This window comes from Trichomycterus rosablanca, chromosome 11 (assembly GCF_030014385.1).
Source record: "Trichomycterus rosablanca isolate fTriRos1 chromosome 11, fTriRos1.hap1, whole genome shotgun sequence".
Lineage (NCBI taxonomy): Eukaryota > Metazoa > Chordata > Actinopteri > Siluriformes > Trichomycteridae > Trichomycterus > Trichomycterus rosablanca.
In genome coordinates, this window is record NC_085998.1 from 25,779,291 (window position 1) to 25,804,740 (window position 25,450).

Below are 25,450 nucleotides of genomic sequence, written 5' to 3' on the forward strand. Positions count from 1 at the left end.
AAGCAGCAAAAACCTAAAAAAAAAGTAAATCCCTCTAGGAGCAGTCTCTAAGAATAGTTTATTTTTGCTCAAAAGCCTCAAAATCTAATGGCTGTTTCCTGCTAAAGCATAAAGCATGGCTCTACTGTGTTGCAATTAGATTGATCTGTAAGTTGTAAGCATAGTCATGAAGTTGTGCTTTGGGTCTTTAATGTGACATGAAAAAGATTTATTTTCAAAATGTATTGGTAAATGAATTTAAAATAAACATTTTCAACTGACAATAAACTTAGCGTGACTGTACAGCTGTGGCCATTAAGGACAAACTTAAAACAGTTTTGTTACTTGGTCTACACTGTGTATCTTCATATGTTGAAATAGCTGTTGTTAAATATTTGCTGACTGTTTACTGGTGTTTTTCCCCAAGTATTTAGTGCACAATATGATAAAAGACAAAGGCATGAAAATGACTGCTACACTGTGGGACAACACTAGGTTGACCTTAATTGTCTCCCCTACCTGTAAATGTACGTAGTCGTAATCCTCCATCCAGCCCTCCTCTGTAGTCTCATAAGGCCGCTCAGCTGTCTCTTCCTCAGCTGTAAACTTGGGTGGCGATGGCAGAGGGCGGGACTGGATGTTGGCCCTGTCTGGTGTGCCTGATTGATAGGTTGAGGCATTGCTGGTCAGCTGAGCCAGTGCATCTGTGGCATGCTGTTGTTGTCTGTTTGTCCGTCTGAAGAGCAGTGTGGCATTTCCATGCAAAAAGGACGCCAGATGCTTAGTGTCATCGGGCACTGCCCGAGCACACATTACCAGCCGGTCAAGGTCATCCCCTCCACTGTTGGGAGCAGGCACTGGGAGGGCAGAAGGTGCCCACCCCAGAATATCCAGTGCCTGATTGTGCTTGAGCAAACCCTGGAAGGCCTCGTCCATCTTTTGAACTTGCTTGCTAAGTTTAGCCTGCAATGTACGGTCAGTGGCTTGTGAGGCATTTGCTACGGCACCACCTGGCACTGAGCTGTCCCTGACTGGAACTGTGTCAAGGGATGAATTGGAATGATTGCTGCGGATGCTACCTGTGCTGGAGGCTGACAGACGTTTAAAGCTAACTGTGAGTTCCTCAGTGGTGGCACTTGCTGCATCACGTACTACTTGTGGGGGTACATCATAAACGTAGTCACACGATTCTTCTGTGACTGGCAGGTGCTCACGTGGAAAGTCATAGACATCACCATGGTGTTGGCTGCTGGGGATGTCATAGATTTCTTGCACCTCAGCCTGTGCTTTGCCAGCTAGGGGAGGAGGGACGTCATACACATCTTCAGGGATAGATAGTTCAGGATTGGCTGTATTTGCGGTTGGACTTATTTTGGCAAAATGTGGCGGGACATCATATGTCTCTTCTCTGATTAGGCCATCTAAAACATCCTTACTGACCGATGGGGGAAAGTCGTATACCTGGAACAGAGAAAGTCAAGTGAAACATTTTGGCTTTCTAAATCAAAGCAAGTAAAATCCATATGAGAAAGTTACTCCATTTATCCCAAATCGATTTACTAAAGGTATAATCTTTTGAGTTATGCTTTGCTCATGGGCTGCTCACCTGCCGGGTCACAGGCAACTCTGCTGATAAACATTGTAAACTGAATTCTAAAGGGTGCACTGTTCCTTTTAAACACAATAACCCACAACCACATTGCTCACCATCATATTTTACTATGTTCCAACCACCACATATTTCTAAATAAATAAGCCTAAAATAAGTTTCTTGTTTTGTCTCTTGTCTTGAGAAGGTCTCATGCCAAAAGCTGTATGCTGTAATGCATTAATGTAAGATCATTGTATGTGTGCATGTCTCACCATTTGCTGGGACAACAGTTGGTTCTTGTCCACATTTGGTGGAGTGTCATAGATTTCTTGCACATCACGACTGGTTGGGCCTTTCATCACCATGGGAGGAGTATCATATACCTGTAAAAAGATAAAAGTGTTCAGAGTATGATCAGGCATTGTTGTGCCATTTCTTTGATACTTGCTTGGGCCCTCAGATTTTACTGTAAAGACACTGTAATCTTTCACTCTTCTTACCTTTCCAACATGATAGAACTGGATAAACAATAATCTGAAAAGCATACATGTTAAATTCTCACCAGAAACTTTACTTGCAACTCTACATGCAATACTGCACACTGTAGGCCAATAGAATGCCATTCAAGAGGCCTGCTACATTTTAGCTGGCTACAAATGTAGACACAGGTGCACAGACTTAAGAGGTAAACATGCAAAGAACTTTAATGAATCTGTGTTGCACACCTTTGGACACCTTTATTTTGTATCAATCATTTGCCAGTACCCAAACCAGTCAAAATATGCCATAATTATACCAACTACTAGTTGATTACAACTTTAGTTAGGTTGTCTAACTAGTTAGATAGTTGTGTATCAAGTTAATTAAAAGATCAAGCTATTAGGGCATAATGATGGGTTGTACTGTTGCTCACACCTCCTGCAACATGCTTGGGTTTGGGCTGACTGTTGAATTCAAGCCCCACCACCAACTTGCTACAGTGGGGATCTGAGAAAGGCCCATAACTCTCAATTACTTGAACTGTATTTAGTCACAATTGTAAGTTGCTTTGGATAAAAGCCTCTGTTAAATGCTGTAAATGTAAATTGCCCATTGATAGAGATACAGTAGGTGAATGTGTGTTTGCACAATTTCTGATTGATATTGGAGCTACAAAATTAATGAAAAGGATACACATATTTATTGTAGTATTTTTGTATCAGCACAAATAGTTAATGAAAACTAATCTTACATGCTTTAACAGATAGACATTTCAGCTAACCACACTCTTTAGTCTCATAATTGCCTTTTTTTTTCTTAGACAATTTCTGTTGATGTCTTAACAGAACAGATTATTGATGCTGCTAGATAAATAAGAGTCAGGAGAACAGTGATGCACAAGATAAAGGCTCTTCTTCTTTTAACATATAAATAAATCTGAGTGATTTAACTCTGTTTTGTTCATAAATGACTCTGAATTACAGTCTGGCTATTCCTGGCTATTGGCAGCAAATTAATTTCTTAGTCAGTTCATTCAACTCGAAGACATTTCGGGTTTGAATTTACAATGTGATATTGACAATAACATTTAAAAAAGACATCACTTTGTCTCTGAAAAGACTACAAATGCAGCATATATTTTACCTTTTATTAGAAGCCTTTAAAATGTATTGCTGGAATTCCTGTGTAAAGTGAAATTTCCCATATCTTACGAAAAAAAGTATTTAGTACTGCTTATGATGTATAGTCATTCCAAGCACTGAAAGCCTAAACTTAAAATCTGACTTTTTGTTAAGTCAATTTTTTAATCAAACTTAGGAAAAAGAACCCTGTGCATGCGAAACATGTTCTTAGTTGCTTTGCTGCCTCAGGCACCGAGTGCTGAAGTAACAAGACTATCAAGAAACTTTGAAGTGGAACATACAGCCTATTGTCAGAAAGCTGTGCCTAGTGTCAGAAAGTAGTGGCTATTTTAAAATAGAGCCTTAAATTATGCAATACAATGGGGAATCTGGCGTCATGATCTAACTGCTTCTTGAGGCTGTTTGTGTGTGTGTGCATGTGGTGTACGCGTGTGTGTGTCTTGGTACAGGCTATCATTACTTTTCTTTGCTTCAGGGGTATGTATTTGTGTAAGTGTGATGCAATGTGCTACAATGTGGAACCGATCTTGCTGACAGCCATTTCAAGATAAGACAAACACATGCACATCCATTTAGACATGTCTTTAGTACCTGCATACTTTGCTTCATACACTTTACACTTTAAGTTAGTCAAATCCGACAATGCAGACAGTGAAATACAGTGGGGCCAAAAAGTATTTAGTCAGCCACTGATTGTGCAAGTTCTCCTACTTAGAAAGATGAGAGAGGTCTGTAATTTTCATCATAGGTACACCAACTATGAGAGACAAAATGAGAAAAAAAAATCCAGGAAATCACATTGTAGGATTTTTAAAGAATTTATTTGTAAATTATGGTGGAAAATAAGTATTTGGTCAATAACAAAAGTTCAACTCAATACTTTGTAACATAACCTTTGTTGGCAATGACAGAGGTCAAACGTTTCCTGTAAGTCTTCACCAGGTTTGCACACACTGTAGCTGGTATTTTGGCCCATTCCTCCATGCAGATCTCCTCTAGAGCAGTGATGTTTTGGGGCTGTCGCTGGGCAACATGGACTCCACAAATTTTCTATGGGGTTGAGGTCTGGAGACCAGGACCTTGAAATGCTTTTTACGGAGCCACTTCTTCGTTGCCCGAGCGGTGTGTTTGGTATCATTGTCATGCTGGAAGACCCAGCCACGTTTCATCTTCAATGCTCTCACTGATGGAAGGAGGTTTTGGCTTAAAATCTCACGATACATGGCCCCGTTCATTCTTCCCTTAACACGGATCAGTCGTCCTGTCCCCTTTGCAGAAAAACAGCCTCAAAGCATGATGTTTCCACCCCCATGCTTCACAGTAGGTATGGTGTTTACTCAGCATTCTTCTTCCACCAAACACGACGAGTTGAGTTTTTACCAAAAAGTTCCATTTTGGTTTCATCTGACCACATGATATTCTCCCAATCCTCTTCTGGATCATCCATAAGCTCTCTGGCAAACTTCAGACGGGCCTGGACATGTACTGGCTTAAGCAGGGGGACACGCCTGGCACTGCAGGATTTGAGTCCCTCTCGGCGTAGTGTGTTACTGATGGTCCCAGCTCTTTTTGTTACTTTGGTCCCAGCTCTCTGCAGGTCATTCATCAGGTCCCTCCGTGTAGTTCTGGGATTTTTGCTCACCGTTCTCATGATCATTTTGACCCCACGGGATCGAGGGAGATTATCAATGGTCTTGTATGTCTTCCGTTTTCTTACAATTGCTCCCACAGTTGATTTATTCACACCAACCTGCTTGCCTATTGTAGATTCACTCTTCCCAGCCTGGTGCAGGTCTACAATTTTCTTCCTGGTGTCCTTCGACAGCTCTTTGGTCTTGGCCATGGTTGACTGTTTGAGGCTGTGGACAGGTGTCTTTTATACAGATAACGATGTCAAACAGGTGCCATTAATACAGGTAACGAGTGGAGAACAGAAGAGCTTTTTAAAGAAGAAGTTACAGGTCTGTGAGAGCCAGAAATCTTGCTTGTTTTCCACCATAATTTACAAATAAATTCTTTAAAAATCCTACAATGTGATTTCCTGGATTTTTTTTCTCATTTTGTCTCTCATAGTTGAAGTGTACCTATGATGAAAATTACAGACCTCTCTCATCTTTCTAAGTAGGAGAACTTGCACAATCAGTGGCTGACTAAATACTTTTTGGCCCCACTGTATCTGTTTACTGAGAAATGTGCAACCTGCTCCAAAAATAGATGCAAAATCTTTAATCCAACAGCAGTCATTTCCAACTTAGGTTATGCACCCTTAGGTTAAGCAATTTTGGGTTTAGTATGTAAAGATGTAGTAGTAAAGACTGTCTAAGCACGTTTTCTCTCTCAAAATTAGATGTAAATATATGCTAGGAGGTCGGCCATCTACACAGACGTAGATGTTTGCATATGTAGAATAATTTTTAATGTTAATTGTGATGATTTCCAAAAACTACTAAATTATAAGAAACTAAATTGTAGTATTCACAATAAAACCATATAAAACACTAGTTTATGCAGTAACAGTGTTCTGCAACTATGTTCAATTTTTTTTTTATCACAGAAAGTTTATTTCTCTTTCTTCATGGCCACTTCATACTCAGTGGTTTGTACAGTTCATCTTTTTAATGCTTTGTTAACACTTTACCTGCTGGTTGTATTGGCCACGAGGAGGAGGTATATCATAGATGTCCTGGGAGGGTGGCAGATGTCTGGGAATATTGTACTCATCCTGCTCTGTCTTTCCTGTGTCAAACACATACATTTGGCCAACCCGTGTGGGCACCACCACCTGAAAGAGACAGACAAGAAAATGTTAACCATATATTAATTCATTTATACTTTAGTTTTAAGTAACTGCTCAATGTAGAACAGGAAGATTTTTAGGAGCTGTAAAGAAATTGTGGTTCCCAGAGGAAGCTTAGTTGAGGAGAGCAATGCAAATTCCCCACAAACAGAAACTGGTGATGAGGGTCAAACCTGGGACCCTGGAACTGTGAGGTACATACACTATCTGCTGTACCACATCAGCTCTTGAGGTAAAACTTTTGTCTCTTGAGGTTTCGAAAGTGCCACTGAATTCTGCTTCACTGCCCTTTATGCTATGTTAAACCCTTCATTTCCAGAACAAAAAGGGGTCTTTCAGGATCATTGTGGGTACAAGGGTTGTCCTATTGTGTGCCTATTTACCCTCTGACTTCAGGTTTCAGCAAATTCAGCAACTGAGTCAATTTCCCAAGCCTGAGAAACAAAACACACATGCTGCCTTATTTTGACTATAGTGCACCCTTATGATCCTGTTTTCACAACACAGAGACTTCTGCTACTCATTCACACAAGGGCCACAATGGCACTCACTTTTGTTAACTAATAATCTAATCTCATAATGACTATAAGGTGCAATACTTCTTTTAGTTGTTATGATTTTGACAGTGCTTCTGGTACCCATAATAACAGAAATGTGCAAAATATTTTAAACAATGAAGTAAGTATGTATTTGTTTAAGGTAAATAAATGTTTGTAATGGAATTGTTTAAACAAACCTAATATCCACATCCAAATTTTATTATTTTATTAAATACTAGTATTAAACCACTCATTTCCTTCTGTCATCCACTAAAAGTACAACATCTAATTAGCTGCTAATATCTAGTATTGTAGCTTATATTTTCTGTGGTGTCCTTCCCCTCCCAAAACATGTCAATAGGTGGACTGGCTGCTCTAACTTGCTCCCAGGTGTAAGTCAATGTTTAAGTGTGTCATTGTGAAAGTTTTTTCCTTGTCTATTGTGTATTCTTGCCTTGCTTCTAGTGTTTTCTGCTTACTGAACATATATAAATAATAAAGATATGAAGCATTTATTAGCATCTAAACAGGTCAAATATGATATATTAAACATGATGCTGTCTATGGTATTCTTGCCTCGCACCCAGTTTTTACTGGTGGAACTGAACCTGTGTGACCCTGACCAGGATAAGCTGTTGGTAAAAATGAAATGAAAAAAACAATTAATGGCTGGGAACAGATGTTGGTCAAGAAAGTCGTAATTGATGTTAGCAGTTGCTGTGGCTGAAACACATGAATTCAAAAAATAGAAAGGTGGTGTCCCAATACTAAAGAAAGTACATTTCAGTACTTCCATGTCTAAGGGTGTAATAATCGCTTGACTCCTATTCATGACAATAGGCATTTAAAAAGATTTTAAGCCATATTATACACCTACACACCATTTCACACGACTAAACATATCAGCCTCCTTAAATGTTGCACACAAATTTGCCCAGCCAAATTTCCTTCATGAGCCCTCTGAGACCAACTAAAGAACTTTCCAAAAAAATAGCAATCAATAATGTGATTTATCAGTTAGCATAGAAGAGCACCATATGGTCCATTGACTATCACCCACCTATTCAACAATGTAACTAAAAGGCAACTGTAAAATTAATGAGAATGTGTGTTTGTGTGTGTGTGTGTGTGTGTGCGTGTGTGTGTGTGCGAGTGTGCGTGTGTTAACAATGATGTCACTAAAAAATGTTCATGATGCTGGGTTGATAAAAGAAGACAATAGTCGAGCAGTGACTGTCTAACTACCATGACAGCTGATCAAATGTCATGACCACAAAAGAAGGGTCAGCACTAAACATGGAACATGTCCATTCTGCAATTACCCAAGATCCAACAAGGTCGCTCCTTTACCCTTGCTTTGACCCCAGGTGACAGAGATACATTAAAACATTCCAGATATGTTGGAAACTTCCAAGTTACATAACTATAAGGAAGAACTTAGTTATATAAAGAAAATACACACTCTGTATGTATGGCTTAATGTGTGTGTCTGGTTGGCATTTACATGACAGTTGTTTAGTCATTGCTGAATGGCTTTACTACTTTCACTGACCACAGCAATTGGGGCTGAGGTCAGGATAAGGCCAGGACATTTGTACTGCATGTGAATTACAAGAGTAATTTGGATGATGAAGGTGATCAGTAAATTCATGTACATATCATTCATCACATTATCTGAAGCCTGTGCACCTTTCCACAAACAACTTTCCAAAAATTGTTTAAAAACACCAAAGTATCGATCAAACTCAGTAGACCCTTTTCTATGACTATTTGCTTGCTCCTGAATAAACTTTCAGCATTTTGGCACTTATTTACCCAGACAGCTATTATTTAGGATAGGGCAGGGGTGAACAGACAATGAGTGAATATGCAAATAAATTACATGCTAAATTTCCTTCAGGTTTGAGTAAGTGATAATTATATGAGTGTATGTTGCTCTGCATTAAACTGCAGTCCTGCCTATGGTGTATTTCCACTGGAACAACCTTAACAGACTTGTGGTTGGAAAAAAAATTAATAAATCAATAAATTATAAAAAATGGGCCTATGCTTTTTACATGCTACGTGCAGGGGTTTGAGTGTACATTTTTTAGTTTCAAAAAGATTCTTTAACTTAATGTGTCTTCATGTGTTTTCTTTATACACCAGTGTCATATGGAATTAGCATGTGCCATGTGGCAAAAGTGCTGGCATAAATGAGAGACAGTAAGTCATTTTTATTGAAACCAGGGTAGTATAAAGCACACAATAATTGGATTACTAGCTACCCAAATTCAAAGTGCCATCTGTAAAGTATGGCGAAGGATAAATCATGGTCAGAACTGTTTCGTATGGTTTGGTCAAGACATAAAACGGTTTTTGAAAGTACGTAAAGAAGAACTTTTTTTACCCCAATGCCTGTGGGATGAATTGAAATTGAAAACAAGAAAACGGGGAATTAGATCATACAGACAATACTATATACCAATGTGTTGACGTGAGTTTATCCCTGACTAATACAGACACTGTACCATCAGGTAGCCATTAAGTGGACACATGCTGTAACATTTGGTTTTCATCTAAAAGTGGACACACGCTGTACCATTTGGTTTCATCTGAAAGCCAAGGACAGATCTCATTTCCTTTCATGTTTAACTTTAAGGAGGACAGTAAAACATTCTAATATCAGTAACAAAGTGCAGGCTATGTTTAGCCCTGCAGCAGTGTGCTAACAGAAACCAATCAGGGCTGGAAAGTTTATTACAAAAACAAACATCTATACACGCACAATTGACCGCACAATTTTAAACAATCTTACATTTTACCTGTGTGGAGGGGGCATGTATTTAGCTCATAAATTAGAATAAATTTTTAATTGATAATATGAAACCATGACTTTCGACTATGGGTGGTCTTGCATGTAAATAATAATCTGATATCTGCAAACAAACAATAATTTATCAAGATTATTAAATACAATTACATAAGTTAATAATGGAAAACTAAGGCTATGTGTCAGTCATTCATTTATTTTAGTAGCTCTATTAGTATTAATACTATTGGATTCATTACATTTTTAAGTAGCAAATACCTCTACTACTCTGAACCATACTCGACTATCTGGAGATGCTGCCATGAGTGCTGGAGGAATACAGAGGGCATACTTCATATGGGTTAGTTCTCTGTTGGATTGTGTAAAAATGTGTCACACTTGCCAGGAGAGGTGTGTTCCTGGTTGAGGCCCTAGGCTCACATCAAGGGTGTGATCAAATACAGAGGTCACCAAATTGCATAGAGGAATATTGAATTTACTACTTAAATCGAATAATAATAAACAGTGTGCATGTAAACACACACTTTATGTTACAGTTAGGGATAACACTTGCAAGAGCAGTTCACCCTAAACATAGTTTAAGAACTGTTCACTGTAACACAGTTAACCCCTTGGCACAGATTATAAGGCACAGAAAGCAATGTAGCAATGTAAATAATTGTAGCTTATTTTGTTTACAAGTTATCTTAAAAACACAAAACAATGTAGTTTTGATATATTCTGACAAATTACAGTGTCTATATTTTGTATTATTACAAGGCTGTATTTGGATTACTATTGACACAATTTGTATCAAACAAACCAGCAGAATATCACAATCACATTTTGTTGTCTGTTTTACTTCAAATAAATGAGAATAAAAAATGCCAAAAAAGTTCAGTATTTAATAATGCTTTGCTATCATTGCAAAATGAAATCAGCAAAACAAATGAATCTTTACTATAGATAAGAGCACCGCTCCCTGATTAGATTCCAATGAAAAATTTGTTTGAAAAGAGTCATTTCTGACTTGTTTTAGGTCAGTGATTTAGTTTGCTTTATCAGACTGATGTGAAGAAATGGGGGATGGGTAAATTTTATGTGTATGGGCAGAGTCTGACAGAGCTTTAGAGCCAAAAAGGCACAAATGTATTAAACATGACACTATAAAGTACAAATAATTCATCTTACATATTTTACAGATTCTTACAGATCATACATATCTGTTTTTTTGTGTTGGAAAGCTTTGGAGACCTTTGGAGACCAACATGGACTCTTTGTACTCCAACTTCAATAACTCCTGATCAGAATTAGTTAGAAGCAAACAATTTGGTATGGTAATTGTAAACAACATTTTCCACAGAAATAAATGGTTGGTAATGGAATTTCAGACCTGCATTTCTACTTACACTCACTGAAACTTACACTTACATTTTTTAGGAATTTTATCATCATTTAAGCATTCAAGTTTATTCTGATATTTTATGGGGTTTCATATAACATTAAACTATAAATTTTGTCTTATCTTATAAACATTCTAAATAAAAAGCCTTTAAAACCAGGCCTGACAGCCAAGGGGTTAAACACTTGACCGCTTTATGCCAGTCCCCCCTACCATGGTCCTCCACTCTGCCTTGTGCTTTGTTATGGCCTTTTAATGTGAACCCCATGCCCAGCTTAAATAATTACAAAACCTTAGATAAGAATCACTGGAGCACAAAAAGGCTGCAGGAGCACTTATGTTTATACTGAGGGCAGCAATGTCCTGTCCTGCACATCCCCAGTTCCATGCTGCCTTTTTAGTGTGCTAATGACAAGCCACAAGCAATGGCTGAGCATGGAAAACCAAAACCTTCCTTCTTCTACTTCTGAAGATTTGAGCCTGGTGTCCCATTTCATCTTCATCTGTAACTCCCTGTAATTTGTTCTTTATCCATGTAAAGTTAGAGAGCAGAAAATAAGTCCTTAGCAGGTAGTGGAAGACATCAGGCTAGACAAAGAAGGAGGGCCATTTCTTTGTATAGGCATGCACATAAACCTCTTAAATCTGTGTTGCAAGAAGTGTTAGGTTTGTGTGAAACTAGTAGGTAAGGAACAGCAGTGTGAGCAGGTGGCTGGCATATGGGTAACCACTGTAGCTCATCAAACCACAACCCCAAATCAGAAAAAGTTGGGACAGCATGGAAAATTCAAATAATATAAAACACAGAATCTTACATTTACTTTGACTTTTATTTCTTTGCAGACAGTGTGAACCTGAGATACTGTATTTCATGTTTTTTTTTTTATCAACTTCATTTCATTTGTTCATCCATTCCTGCATTTCAAGCCTGCAGCACATTCCAGAAAAAGTTGGGACAGTAAAGCCACTTTGTAATGTTGCCATTCCTTTTTACCATACTTAAAGGACATTTTGACACTGAGGATACCAAGTAATTTAGTGTTTCAGGTTTTATTTTGTCCCATTCTTCCAGCAAACTCTTAAGATGTGCAACAGTACAGGATCGTTGTAGCATTTTTTGTTTCAAAATTCTTCACACATTCTCTATTGGGGACAGGTCAGAACTGCAGGCAGGCCAGTTCAGTACCCGTACCCTCTTCTTCCGCAGCCATGCCTTTGTAATGTGTGCAGCATGTACAGTAGTTTTGCATTGTCTTGTTGAAAAATGAATGAACGTCCCTGGAAAAGATGACGTCTTCAAGGCAGCATATGTTGCTCTAAGATCTCAATGTACTTTTCTGCATTAATGCTGTTATCACAGAAGTGTAAATGAACTTTGTCAAGGGCACTGACACAGCCCCATACCATGACAGACCCTGGCTTTTGGACATGTTGCTAATAACAGTCTGGATGGTCCTTTTCATCTTTGGTCCTGAGCACACGGCGTCCATTTTTTCCAAATGCTGGAATGCTGATTTATCTAACCACAATACACGTTTCCACTGTGTGATGGTCCATCCTAGATGTCTCTGAGCCCAGAGAAGTCGACGCCACTTCTGAACATGGTTAACATAAGGCTTCTTTGTTGCGCAGTAAGGTTTTCAGTGGCATTTGTACATGTAACTCCGTATTGTAGTGTTTGCCAAAGGTTTGCCAAAGTAATCTCTTGCCCATGTGGTTATATCAGCTATTGTTGAGTGGCAGTTCTTGATGCAGTGCCATCTGAGGGATCGAAGATCACGGGAGTTCAGCTTAAGCTTGCACCCTTGGCCTTTACGTCCTCCCGATTCCTTGAATCGTTTAATGATATTATGCACTGTAGAGGAAGAAATATGCAAATCCCTTTCAAACTTTCTTTGAGGTACACTGTTTTTAAACATTTCATTAATTTTCTCATGCATTTTTTGACAAACTGGCCCATCTTTGCTCCTCAAAGACTCAGCCTTTCCTGGATGCTGCTTTTGTACCAAACCATGATTACAATCACCTGTTCACATCACCTGTTTGTAATCACATCATTATTTAGTTTTTTTTCACCTCATTACTAGCCCCAAAGTGCCCCTGTCCCAACTTTTTTGGAATGTGTTGCAGGCCTGAAATGCAGGAATGGAGGTATATCAACATGAACTAAAGTGGAGAAGACAAAACATGAAATATTTTGGGTTCAAACTGTCTGCATTCAAATTAAAGTCAATGTAAGGAACATTGCATTTTTATTTTAATTGCACCTTCCATAGTGTCCCAACTTTTTTCTGATTTGGTCTTTTAACAAGTGTGGGTGCCTCAAGAGTCTTGAGGAGTTAGATTCTTGCTTAAACTCACTGTGTTTATTCTCTTATTGTTCCTGTGGGTTTGTGAATGACTGAATGTGGAAGTGGGTGCTTTTCTGTGATTAGTTGGTATTCTATCCTAAGTGTTTTCCTTCCTTTCTGCACATAGGGATAAGGTTATTAATGAAGTATTGTACTAAATGGAAACTACAGATTGCAATGTTTTATTATTTTCTTAAAATAGTGTTGACATAGAAGGCGACTTCTCTCTCATGTACTGGACTTAATTTGGATCCCTTTAAAGCATTACATGTGACTTCTTTCTCCATTAATTTATTTCTGCCACTCAGCACTTTAAGCTAGAAATGTTCCACAAGAACATACTGTCTGCTGGAAGAGAGAAACTATAACTGCTGTCTGAAGGCCTAATCCACTCCATCAGAGTCCAGTGACAAAAAGATGAGTATTGCTTTTGGAAAAACGTACTTGGTCTGTAGATGATTTCCATTCTCAGTGCTGAATTACTATTTAAAACTTAACCAAGTGCTATTTTCATTAAGTTTTTAGGAGGAGCACAGAATGAAAAGAGGAGCAAAGTCTTTTCTAAATAAGAACCCCTGATTCAGATTATGTTTTGGCTTTTAGTTTGTGTGTGTGTGTGTGTGTGTGTGTGTGTGTGTGTGCGTGTGTGTGTGTATGGACAAAAGGGAGGCAGAAAGAAATAACTCCCTTGGAGAGGAATGCAAAAAGAGACATGGAGGAGGTTGCCTACTTGCCAGGGGAATGCCCACATCACACACACACACACACACACACAAACTAATCAAATTAAATCTCCATTAATGAATTGTTTTTGCAGTATTGCAGTACCCCTGCACAGTATGAAAGTGTTTGTCATAAAGATACAAGACTTCCATACGTAAATGCAGACCCACTAACCCATGTAGCAGTTCCACAATATAAATTTCAAATATAAATTTAATTCCAGTCCTCACTGTAACACGATGTTGTTTGATTTAAAATCCACATACATTTCTGTGTGTGTGTCTTTTTATACTTCTCTTCCACTGCAACCCACACCTCATGAACATACCCAATGTGGCAAACATCGGGCAATTGTTCCCATACAGTTGGAATCACCAGGCTGAAACCATTGCAGAACCCAAACCAAATTACTCTTCTCTTAATCCAAACCTGAAAAGAATATACTAACCAGGTTAAAATGTGTAACTTTAATATAACCTTAGTTTTATTAACATAGGACAAAGTTTACCTTTACCTATGTTACCTACCTTTAAGTAACTTATCATATTTAATTGGACCTTTACCCTGGTTAATGTCTCTACCTGAACTGGCTCCAAAATCATTTTGCTCCTCAGACAGGTAGGAGCAAGACAGTTTAGAAAAGTTGAACCCTCCAAAACAGAAGCATGTGGGTTTGATGCTGATCTGATGGCATAAACTAAAATACTGTACTGAACAGTATCCAACATATGTTACCAGTGGCCATTATAACTTTGATACACCATTTAGTACGTAGTATAGAATCTGGGAAATAGCCACTATGAGAAATGCTGTATAAGTACATTGTAATAACTTTATTGGTTGTAATAGCTTAGGGCATAAACCGATCCATATATTTAGGTGCCATGTGTCTATCTCTCACAGTTTTAAGTCTTTTCTCTTTCCATTCAGATGTCTCTTTTGATGCATATGGTTATGTTTGCTCAAAAAGTTCAATGTGCAAACAAAGCTGTTATTGCCACATTGCTCTGGTTAACATTTAACTAGGAGACCAGTGTGTTAGTGTCAATTCTTAAGGTGAGCAACAGTACAAGATTGTCACTATCACATTTTCCATTTCAATACTATTATATTATTATATCAGCTGTTGACGAATGACAGTTCTTGATGCAGTGCGTCTGAGGGATCGGAGATCACAGGTGTTCAGCTTAGGCTTATGACCTTGTCCTTTACGCACTAAAATTCCTCCAGATTCCTTGAATCATTTAATGACAATGCACTGTGGAGGTAGAAATGCAAATCCCATCCAATCATTCTCTTAATTTTCTTACGCGTTTGTTGACAAACTGGCGATCCTATGTTCATCTTTCCTCCTCAAAGCCTTTCATGGATTTTGTACCAAATCATAATTAAAACTACTCTACAACTTCTCATCTGAAGTCACCTGTTGACATCACCTTTTTAAGATCACAGCATTATTTAGTTTTTTATTTTCCCTGTACAAACTTTTTGGGATGTGTTACAGGCATGAAATTTAGGAATGGATGTATTTTAACAAATGCAATTAAGTTTATTTTGAAATATCTCGGCTTTACCCTGTCTGCAATTAAGTACAAGTCAAAGTAAATGTAGGAAACACTGTCTGATTTGGGCTTGTACTGCCCTTTTACTGAATAAGACATAAGAATGTGTATTCATTCATTTATTTATACAATGGGTCTAGAGCCAATCTTAGCAATGCTAAGAGACACCCTTAACATAAAGCATTTCATGGCAAGATATTACACATTTAAACAAGTATTTACTTCCATCTAGGGGTAATGTAGAGCAGCCACTTGCTGGTGGAAGAATGTTAGAGTACAAAATTAAAACCCATGCAGACAGGGAATACTCACTTTGAACCCAGTTTCCCAAGACCTTGTTGCTGTGTGGTTCATATTATACCAGCTGTACCTCTGTGTCAATTAAAGTATGAGCATGCATTTTAAATTGGCAGGTTTTTAAATTTTTTATTAACAATGCCATATCCCTAAGTGTACTAACATGGGTACACATGGCTGGAAGTCAGTAGGAAAGCAGCTGTACATCTCCTCTTTTTCCTCTGACCCATTATTTACTTAATTCATTTCATTAATCCTGATGCAGGTGCATAAAAATATGAGTCTATGCACTGACTTGAGGACAGCCCCAAATAAGTGGCACTGGCTGCTACAGAAGAACTGAAGACATCTTATATTAGTCACAACCTTACCATGCCTGTAGTCTCCACCAATTTTTGTCACTGCATTGTTTATTACTGTATATTTCATTTACTCCACTCCCATTTCACAGCCTTTTTTCATCTCTGGCTATCCTAAATTTCCTATTTGTTTTTGTTCATTTAATTTTACCACATACATGTTTTATCAAATAAGACACTAGGTACAATGGGGAATTATTGTTCAAGCCTTTTTGCCATATGCTGAATGGCCCTGCAAGTCATTGTCGCTGTCAGTAGTGTCACTGTCAGTCATAAACTCATAGCTAGTTTATCACTAGATATTTGTGTCTGTAGATCCTTGACTTCCACAAATACTTCTCATACTAATATAACTGTTAGTTTGTTCATTCATTCATTGTCTGTTTTACCACCACTTTATCCAATTCTGGGTTGCAGTGGGTTCAATTAATTGGGCAAAAGGTAGAAAATACCCTGGGCAGGTTGCCAGGCAATCACAGGGCAAACACACACACACAATCACACACACAAAAAAATATTAGTAGCCCCAATTATCCACACAGGGAGAACATGCTTAACATGCTTGATAACCACTCAACCTGGTAATCAACACTTCATGCTGTGAGGTGGCAGTGCTACCCACCAAGCCACTATATTGTTATTATTATTATTATTATTTGAGTTGTGCATCCCTACCTTCCCCAATGTCTTGGAGGAGTCCCAGCATCTCTTGTCCATGGATGGTGGGGTTTGGTAGATTTCTTGTTTCTGGTTCAAAGAAGGTGGCACCTGATACACATCCTGCTCTTCTGTTGCAGGTGGCACCTGATAGACCTCCTGGCCTGGTGTGCCCATGGAGGGCGGCACCTGATAGATTTCCTGTGTGATGGGGTGATACTTGCCAGTACATTGTTTCTGTGTAAGAGGGGGTGCTTTGGGCTGGGTCTGTGGAGTCTGGGGACCAGTGGGCACCTGGTACAAGTTGGGAGGGCTGGTGCAGGCAGGGTGCATGGTTGTGTACTGGGTAGAAGGCAAGGGTTTAGAATAGGCACTGGGTGGTATGCTGAGGTGGCTTTGAGGTGTACATGGTTGTGGGCTAAGGGGCTGCTGCTGCTGTTGTTTATCATACATGCCCACCAAAATTTTGAGTCGGTTACCTGGTACAATGCCCTGGCGCCCATGTAATGAGCAGAGCCACCAGCCATCCAAGCCTTGAGTGTCTCGCTCCAACACGGTCATTATGTCTCCTTTTCGGAAGGAGAGCTCATCTGGAGACTCTGCCACATTGTCATATAATGCCTTAGCCAACACGTTCTAGTAGAAAAGAATGACAGAAAGAAAGAAAAAAAGTAAGAGAGAAAAAAGAGAAAGAGAGAGAAAACAACTTTTAGCATACAAAATAAAAATAATAAAAATGCAAAGGTTTAAAAAAGAACTTTTAAATAACATCAGTTAGCATGTATTAGCATTAGTGTTGTCATGTTAATTGTTAGTTTGATAACAATACCAAACTAAATGCTTGTTTTAAATTAATACATATTTACAACAATTACAATACAGCTTTATGCACATTGAAAGCATCAATGGATTTAGATTTTTACAGATCAACCGCTATTACTAACTAACAAAAAGACAAAATTTTAACACTGCTCATAAACCTGATTTCTTTTTAGTGTCCAGGTACATTAATACAAAATGCCACTCTGTGAGTATCCATTACTACCCTGCCCTACACAACAAGCAATCCATCTGTCTTAGTACTAAAAAAGCCACCCACAAGCACTGCCAGTCATTTACACCAAACAAATGTTTGCTTTCAGGCCCCACACCGGCAATAGAGAAGGGTAGAGCCTGGCTCGTGTAGCTTGTCTCTCAATGCACCCACTTAAAAAAGCTCCAGCATACACCAATGGTACTTCATCACTTTCCTTGCTCCAAATGAACAGCATGTCACTGGCTAATTTATAAGATGTTCCAAACTGAACCAAAGCTCCATTATACATCTTGAAGTGTAAAGTAATTTTTATGTCATTCAACATTCAGCCTTTGTTAAAGAAAAGGTTGAAATGTCAAAGCTCACTGGCAACATACAGAATCTTATTTTATCTAATTAACTATATCTGTGTCAAAAATGGAGAGAACTGGAGAGACTAGATGGGCATGGCAAGGACAAAGACTTTTTGATCAAGCCTAGCTACGTTTTTGAGTTTCATTCTCTCACATTCTCTCTCTAACATTGACATTCTCTCTTTACAGACATTCATTATTACCCACGCGAATATACAGACAATCCTTATTATGTTTCTTCTATCAGGACACAAACTCGTCTCTGTGCCATAATAGTGAGTGGCAGTATGTGAGCCATTGTGCACTAAATAAGATGTGTATGTGTTTGTAGCAATCTGTGCTAAGAATGGTGGGGTTGTGATGAATGCTGGGTCTCTGTGTTGTGTTGGCAGAGAGCGGGAAGGCAACATTTTCTTGATGAATGCCCTGCTTGTGTTGTCAGACTGGTCGTAGCATCTCCCTTAGGCATAAGTACTAAATAATAAACCAGAGTGGCTTGGTGCTGGCTAGCAGCTGGCTTGGACATTCCCATGCAGCCCTGGAACATTCACACACACACACACACACACACTCACAAATGCCACAAATAACAAGAAGCTCTCAAGACTAGTTAAGAGGACACAATAACTGGTGGAGCTTGAATCAGAGACCTTTTAATCACTAGTCCAGGGTCACTACCACTGACCTGATTAATAAAAACAGAGCTTAACTTATGAATAGTGTCCCAAACAGCAAAATAGGAAAACATATTAAATAGTACACAATTTATGATGTTTACAACTACATTACCTGGTTGTGCTATTCCTTTCCAGTTCAGATAATCGATAAGAAGTTCTGAATATTGTCCATTTTAAATAAATTAAATAGGTTATATAAAACCTTGTACTGTTGTTCTTAGAAATGTATATTTTGCAATTCTTTCAAATTGATAAGAGATCTTCATTAGTCAATAATTAACCATTAACCCCCCAACATAGCATCCTATAAAAATATAACAAGCATTATTTTTATTGTACTATCCAAAAAAAAAAAGTCAAATATGCTGCTGTGGCTAAAAAAACAACAATTCTCATCTGATTTGCAGCACTGACTGATTGTCGAACGATCAGTCACTCAGTCCTACTCTGCATGTTACATAATTACATGAATTACATTTTAGAAAGAAATGTAACACATAGAGAACAAGTCAGAAATGCTTCCCCGCTGCTCAATAGAAAATAGCAAAGAAAAGTTAGTATTGGTGAAAAGTAAAAGAAAATGGAATATACATCCAAAGGACTTAATATTCAACCATTTGCATTAAAAATGGCCAGTAAGAAAAATGGCAGGAACTTGACAAAAGCAGGGGTTTGAGGAATGAGAGATTACAGAAATAAGAAATATAAAAAGCAAAAAGATCCACAAGGTAAAGAGTAGGAAGAGAAATGAAAATATATACAAAATTGTGGAAAGAAAAAAAAGGAAGGAAGTGAAAGGGTTAGTGGCTGCTGAACAGGAAATAATGTGGCAGCTGGTGGAGTGCACACAGTAAAGTCAATGGATGAGAAGGCACTACACGAAAAAGCAGGGTGTGTGTGTGTGCAAAGGTTGTGGGGGGAGAGCATTTATCTTATGTCTTTCATATGAAACAGGCTTTGTTAAAGTCAGCAAAACATTTGGTTAGTATTTGTATATTACAGCTTTCATTCCTCTCGCAAACCAAGGTTTTAGACTATAACTGCAAGAACTCACTTTCATTTAACCCTCACAATGTGAACAGAGGCAGTTAAATAAGAGAATTAAAAAAACCTTCTACAAATTGTTGCCATAGAATTGTTGTTTCTGCTTTGTAGAAAGTGGCCTACATGTTTTATTAATTCTTAACAACAACATGCCTAGTTGACTGTGGAAGCATTAGCATTCTGGAAGAATTCCACACTGAAATATTTTAAAGTTGATGTTTGTATATAAAAACTTTATAATTAGTAAAACACCTATAAAAGTAAGGTTAATCCATTTTTTTGTTTTCTTAAATGCTAGCTAATTTTTCATGCCATTTTTGCTCCCATCAGCCCTAAGCAAACACCACCTCTACCAACAAAAGCTTCACTGGCTTCAAAACAAATGGACAAAAACAGTATTGTCTCTTTTCCTTATGGACACCTGTGCCTAAGTAGAATGTTTAAAGTAATGTTTTGCTCTTTAATTTATGTTGCTAAATCAGGAAACACAGCAAGTGTATTACTAGGCTAAGTTATGCATGAGTCCAGGTTAAAATGTTAATACAGCAGACATTACACCAACCCTAGCTTTTTGAGGTTGTTGACCTGTCATTTGTGTAATTAGCAAGCTGAGTAAGTATGAGTTGTGATGAGCAGCAACAAACTGGTGATTAGTGCAACCCACTGTTATTAGGCAGTGAGATCAGAGTGGATCGATGCTTGTCATGCTGAAATACAATACCTACAACTGTATGTCTGAGCAAGAATTATCACCTGGTTTCTCTAGGAGTTTTTCAACTTCCAGGAAGGGCAGGTGATAATTCTTGGTAAGACGTACTCTTGTAGGTATTAAAATACCTCAAATGTAGGCAACATGCTTGAGGTAGAGCATGTAATTTTTAGAAAGAACTTACACACACTGAACAGGCAACACAATTAGAGCATGTAGAATTAACAAAAAATTGTAGAGCTTTTACCAGCAATACAAAAAAGCAAAATGCTCCAGTTGACTTCAGTCACTTAGGGCTAAGAACAATAGTGGCCTGCTCTAGTTACAGGATATATGAACTGTGTTTGCTACAGGCAAGACCAAACTTAAGCTCTAACAATAGGCCACAGGAGAAGAAGGGGAAAAATGGTGGGAGGGAAGAATTGTTTGTATGTGAACGTATGTCTGTGAAGTATATGAAATATGAAAGAAATGAATGAAGACTATAGACATGAAATAAATCTATATGGAGTTAAACATATTCAGGAGATGGCTATCTTACTTCTCTTATAAGTATTGTTTACTATTTTATCTGGTGGAGATCTCAATGGTAACATCAATAAAATGATACTGTGATACATTTCCATTTCTGTTACTTCCTGTTGAATATTTTGCAACTAACTACAATTAGGTGGCCAGGAACAGTCCACCATAAAACATTTTAGGCTAAATTTGTATTTCTTATTCACTTTGCATTTCTAGTGGTAATTTGTTGCTCCGTGCTTTATTTTATTAGTACTATTGAAGGTTAGCGTTTTTGTGCCACTGTTATTCAACATTATTTTATTGCTTGTACAGTTACACTTACAGTAATCTTAACAGGAAAAACATTTTTAGTAATCAGAAAGATAACTCAAAAACATTAATGACAGTAGTATTTTGCTTTTAAACTACACATTTAAATAGCAAGCATTTGTTTTCTGGCTCAGCATTTCTTAGCAAAATACGACCTCATACTAACAACAAATCCAGTGTAGTAAAAGTGAAGATAAAAGTTAAACTGAAAAAAGCAAGCTATACCAAAGAGCTGAGATGACCATACATGTCAAAAGACTTAGTCATTGCCCGGCATTTTATTTTGCTAATAATTTTATATTTTTTGCTTAAGTTTACCAATATTAGCCATTATTATTTGTTGCTTGTTATGAAATCTTTTGTAGCAATGTTTTTACAGAAAATAACACAAAACTACAAAAAATTAAGATCTGCCCATGTGCACTGTTCATTGAAATTTACCAGTCTGAAAAGAAATTACAAAGCTATTGATAAAGCTCTGGGACTCCAGTAAACCACAATGCCAATATTCACAGATATGGAGAACAGTGGATGGCCTGGAATCACTCATCCAGGAATCACTGTTATTTAAAATAACAGAAATGACAGAAATTGAGAAGATCTGCCATGAAAAATAGAATAAACTGTCCATATTCAGGTGTGCAAAGCTTGTAGAGACATATCCAAAACACCCTTTGCTCCAAAGTGGGCTTCTAAAAAGTATTAAATTATTTGTCTAAAAACTTGTGTGTGTGTTTTTGTTATCCCCTACACAAGTTTAGGCATATCTCTTTGCTACCGGCATCTGTACTGAAGCATTCCACAACTTCTTTACACCTTCTTACCTCACATTCCACCTCGTCATACAGCTAACAACATGAAACACCCTAACACAGACACACACACACGCACCTGGTGCATTACACATACACAACACAAAGCCCACAGAAATTAAGTCAACAACCAAAGCAAAAACAGCCAGATGAAAACACAAACACACCGCCCTAAAATAAAGCATTTCCATGCTAAAAACATTTGAAAACACACCAACATTTAAAGACTACTGTGGAGTCAACAATCATGCCTCCGTGCTTTCCTTCAGGCAACAGAAAAACAAAGGCACTTCTCTGGGCACTCCTTTCCTGTTAGGTGAGTGTGTGTCACTCATAAGAAAACATCTCACATTCTTGTAGCTTCAGGCTACAGTCAAGTGCTGGCTTGCTGCCTATGCTGAACTTGCCCAATAGGGTTAGTGTACATGCTGAAAAAATAATCTCTGTAGCCTTTCAAAACACTCTTTGGGTTAGGTAACATTTTGGCTGGTTTTTTTATTTATTTAAAATTGTTAGCTCAAAGCAACAGTTCATGACAAACTTCTAAAAAAGTAATAACAGAGCATTTATAAGCAAAGAACAATTAGTCTAATAATATAAATGTAGATTTTAATATGAATTTGATTATCAAGTTTGAAATGTAAAACTAATTATGAAAAAGTCAGAATTTATTTTTAGCAGATAATTTGGCAAACTGTGGATTTGTTTACTTCCTATTATAGACAGTAGCATCTCCACATTTTAAATAAAGCAGATTATTTTTAAACTTTATTGCTCAGTTATCTTTCAGTCTGAAATTACGTAAAGAAGCAATGTCTCTATTACAGAGGTGGACAACTAAATTTTCCAAGGGGCCACATAAGAAACTGGGACTGTTGTGGAGGGCCAGACTAATACAGTGAACCTGATTGTACTCAAAATTAACTGTAACTCTTTATTAAAAAAGCAGTAAATTGTACAGTTCTGGTAAGCTGTTGCTATTCAGAGTAGATGTTACAAGCAGGCAGTTAAAATGAGAAGCAGACATTTAATCTATTTAATCAACTTTCACAAAAACAGGTGTGAACAAAATGTGCAGGTGTTTAAATTATTTTTACACAAAGTGCTATTGCTATTTTCTTTGCAGTCTAATGACCTAATTTGCTGTTTTTCAGTTATTTGTTCTAGTTGGATATTCTTTTTGAATATCACAAATCTGCTCCAGTTCTGGATGTGTAAAACTACCTTGTAAAAAAGTCCTTGTTGCTTTTACAGTTTGGCTAGCAAAGCTTCAGATGTCACCGCTCTGCATCGTTCAAGTTCTTGTATTTCTGTGTTAGTGTCGTAATGGTGATTTTAATTGTAATCCATAAACAACTTTAATCTCACTTCAGTAAGTAAATACTTTAAAAAGTCCATGTTAAAAAGTCCATGTTTTGTTAAAACTTTAACGTCTCTATCAACCGCACTCAGTTCTGTTCACCAACACATTACGGTGAAGCTGGATACACTCACACACACGTAAATTTAAACTTAGTAAATTTTTAAAAAATAGCGGTCCCTTCAAAATTAAACAATTCTGTTGTATTGCATTGTCGATGTACAATTAATTACGTATGATTTTTAATTGCCACTGACCTCATACAATGCCCAGGTGTGATCTATTATGTAAAGAAGCTGTTCTGTTACATTGTAAATACAACAGTAGTACCATTACTTTTTTTTTAAGTAATTCTGCGCGATCAACACTACAACATTTATTAATAATTCTATTGTTTTATGCTTTCTTTATGCTTTTTTTAAGTTAAAAAAATCCATTTTATATCGAGTCAACTCAAATGATTGACCATTTTAATATTTTTATCTCTATAATGAAAACAAGGATGTAATGCAATCCCACTTCCAGCTGCTTGATTTAGGCATAGTTTCAAATAATTTACTAGTGTACTATCTAAGGACTCAACAAAAACAAAGACTTCTTACTTAGAAACTCACTTACTTGGGGCTTCCCTGGCAGTATGGGCCACTGATAGCAAGCTAAGCAAACTCGTCCCTCAGAGGTCAATATGGTATGCAATACGGTAGTTGCAGACAAACGTTTACTAATGTCAGTGTTTACCAAATTTTTATTCTGCACGATAATTTTGCCCAGTTTCTTTGGCAAACATTATTTACAACTGAAGTTTTTTTATTCTAATTTTGCAACATGATTCTTAAAATCAAAATTACAACTGGTTACATGGGATTTTTCCCCTTAGTTAATATGTTAGCCTGTAGGACAGCCACTATGTTGACTGTACTTTCCTCTTTTATTCATATTTTTACCCAGTGCTATTTTTCTGCCAATAATCTGCACAAGTGACCTGCTCACATAACACATTGGTGATACTCTCATTAAGTAGTTCATCCTTGAGTGTTTCGTATAATAACAGTTAAAAGAAAAAAAAATTTATTTGTCAACTTGTCAAAAATCCATTTAAAAGGTGTCATAACATAAAATGAAAATCCAATAATTTAACCAATATAACCAATAAAGACAATAAAAAAATAAAAAAACAAGAATCTAAAGCTGAAATGATTTTTTTAGCCCTGAGTCAGAGACCTGGCATGACATGTAAAGAATTTTGCAGCTTCTTAAAATTGATTTAAAAAGAAATGTATGCATTCATAAGACTACTGTAGTCACTCTCCAGTTCAGCATGTCACTTAGTTTGACATTTCAGTGGTTTTGACAAAGTCAGGAAAAACTCAGGAACTATTGTTTTAATTGATTTAAAAAGAAATGTATGCATTCATAAGACTACTGTAGTCACTCTCCAGTTCAGCATGTCACTTAGTTTGACATTTCAGTGGTTTTGACAAAGTCAGGAAAAACTCAGGAACTATTGTTCAGAGGTGTCTTTACCGTCTTAGGTTATCAATAAAGCTACAATCAACCAGATCCTTTCTTAGATGGTCATTACCTTTTCTGATCTCTGAAAACTATTACAAAGCACAGCATTAGCTTTAGGCTTTCAGGTAAACAGCAAATCTCATCATAACTTATTCAGCTTTACAACCGGCCTGCTTCACATTTATCCATCCCTGAACAAACCTCCTTCTTTCTTCCTGTGAGTCATCAGACTTTATGATTGCTAAATTCATACAGTTAAAATCCATAGGACTGGAAACCAGCTTTACTGAAGGCAATGACTATTTAACTGGTATGAATAAATTAGTATAAACACCTAATCATAGTACTTTTTCCCTAATATTGTGGTACCCCTTCATAATACTTGTAATTATAATGAGAAATAAACATATACAGGTCCTTCTCAAAAAATTAGCATATTGTGA

At 37.4% G+C, this 25,450-nt stretch overlaps 1 protein-coding gene across 2 annotated transcripts in view; it reads right to left on the minus strand.

Moving 5' to 3' along the window:
- bcar1 (BCAR1 scaffold protein, Cas family member) overlaps positions 1-25,450 on the minus strand; it is an 88,398-nt gene that overhangs the window by 3,340 nt on the left and 59,608 nt on the right. For both annotated transcript variants that reach the window (XM_063004095.1, XM_063004096.1), the window contains exons 2-5: positions 16,689-17,306; positions 5,831-5,974; positions 1,843-1,953; positions 499-1,440 (exon numbers count right to left, since the gene is read on the minus strand). In XM_063004095.1, the coding sequence (XP_062860165.1) occupies positions 499-1,440; positions 1,843-1,953; positions 5,831-5,974; positions 16,689-17,306 (1,815 nt within the window). The remainder of the gene's footprint in view (positions 1-498; positions 1,441-1,842; positions 1,954-5,830; positions 5,975-16,688; positions 17,307-25,450) is intronic.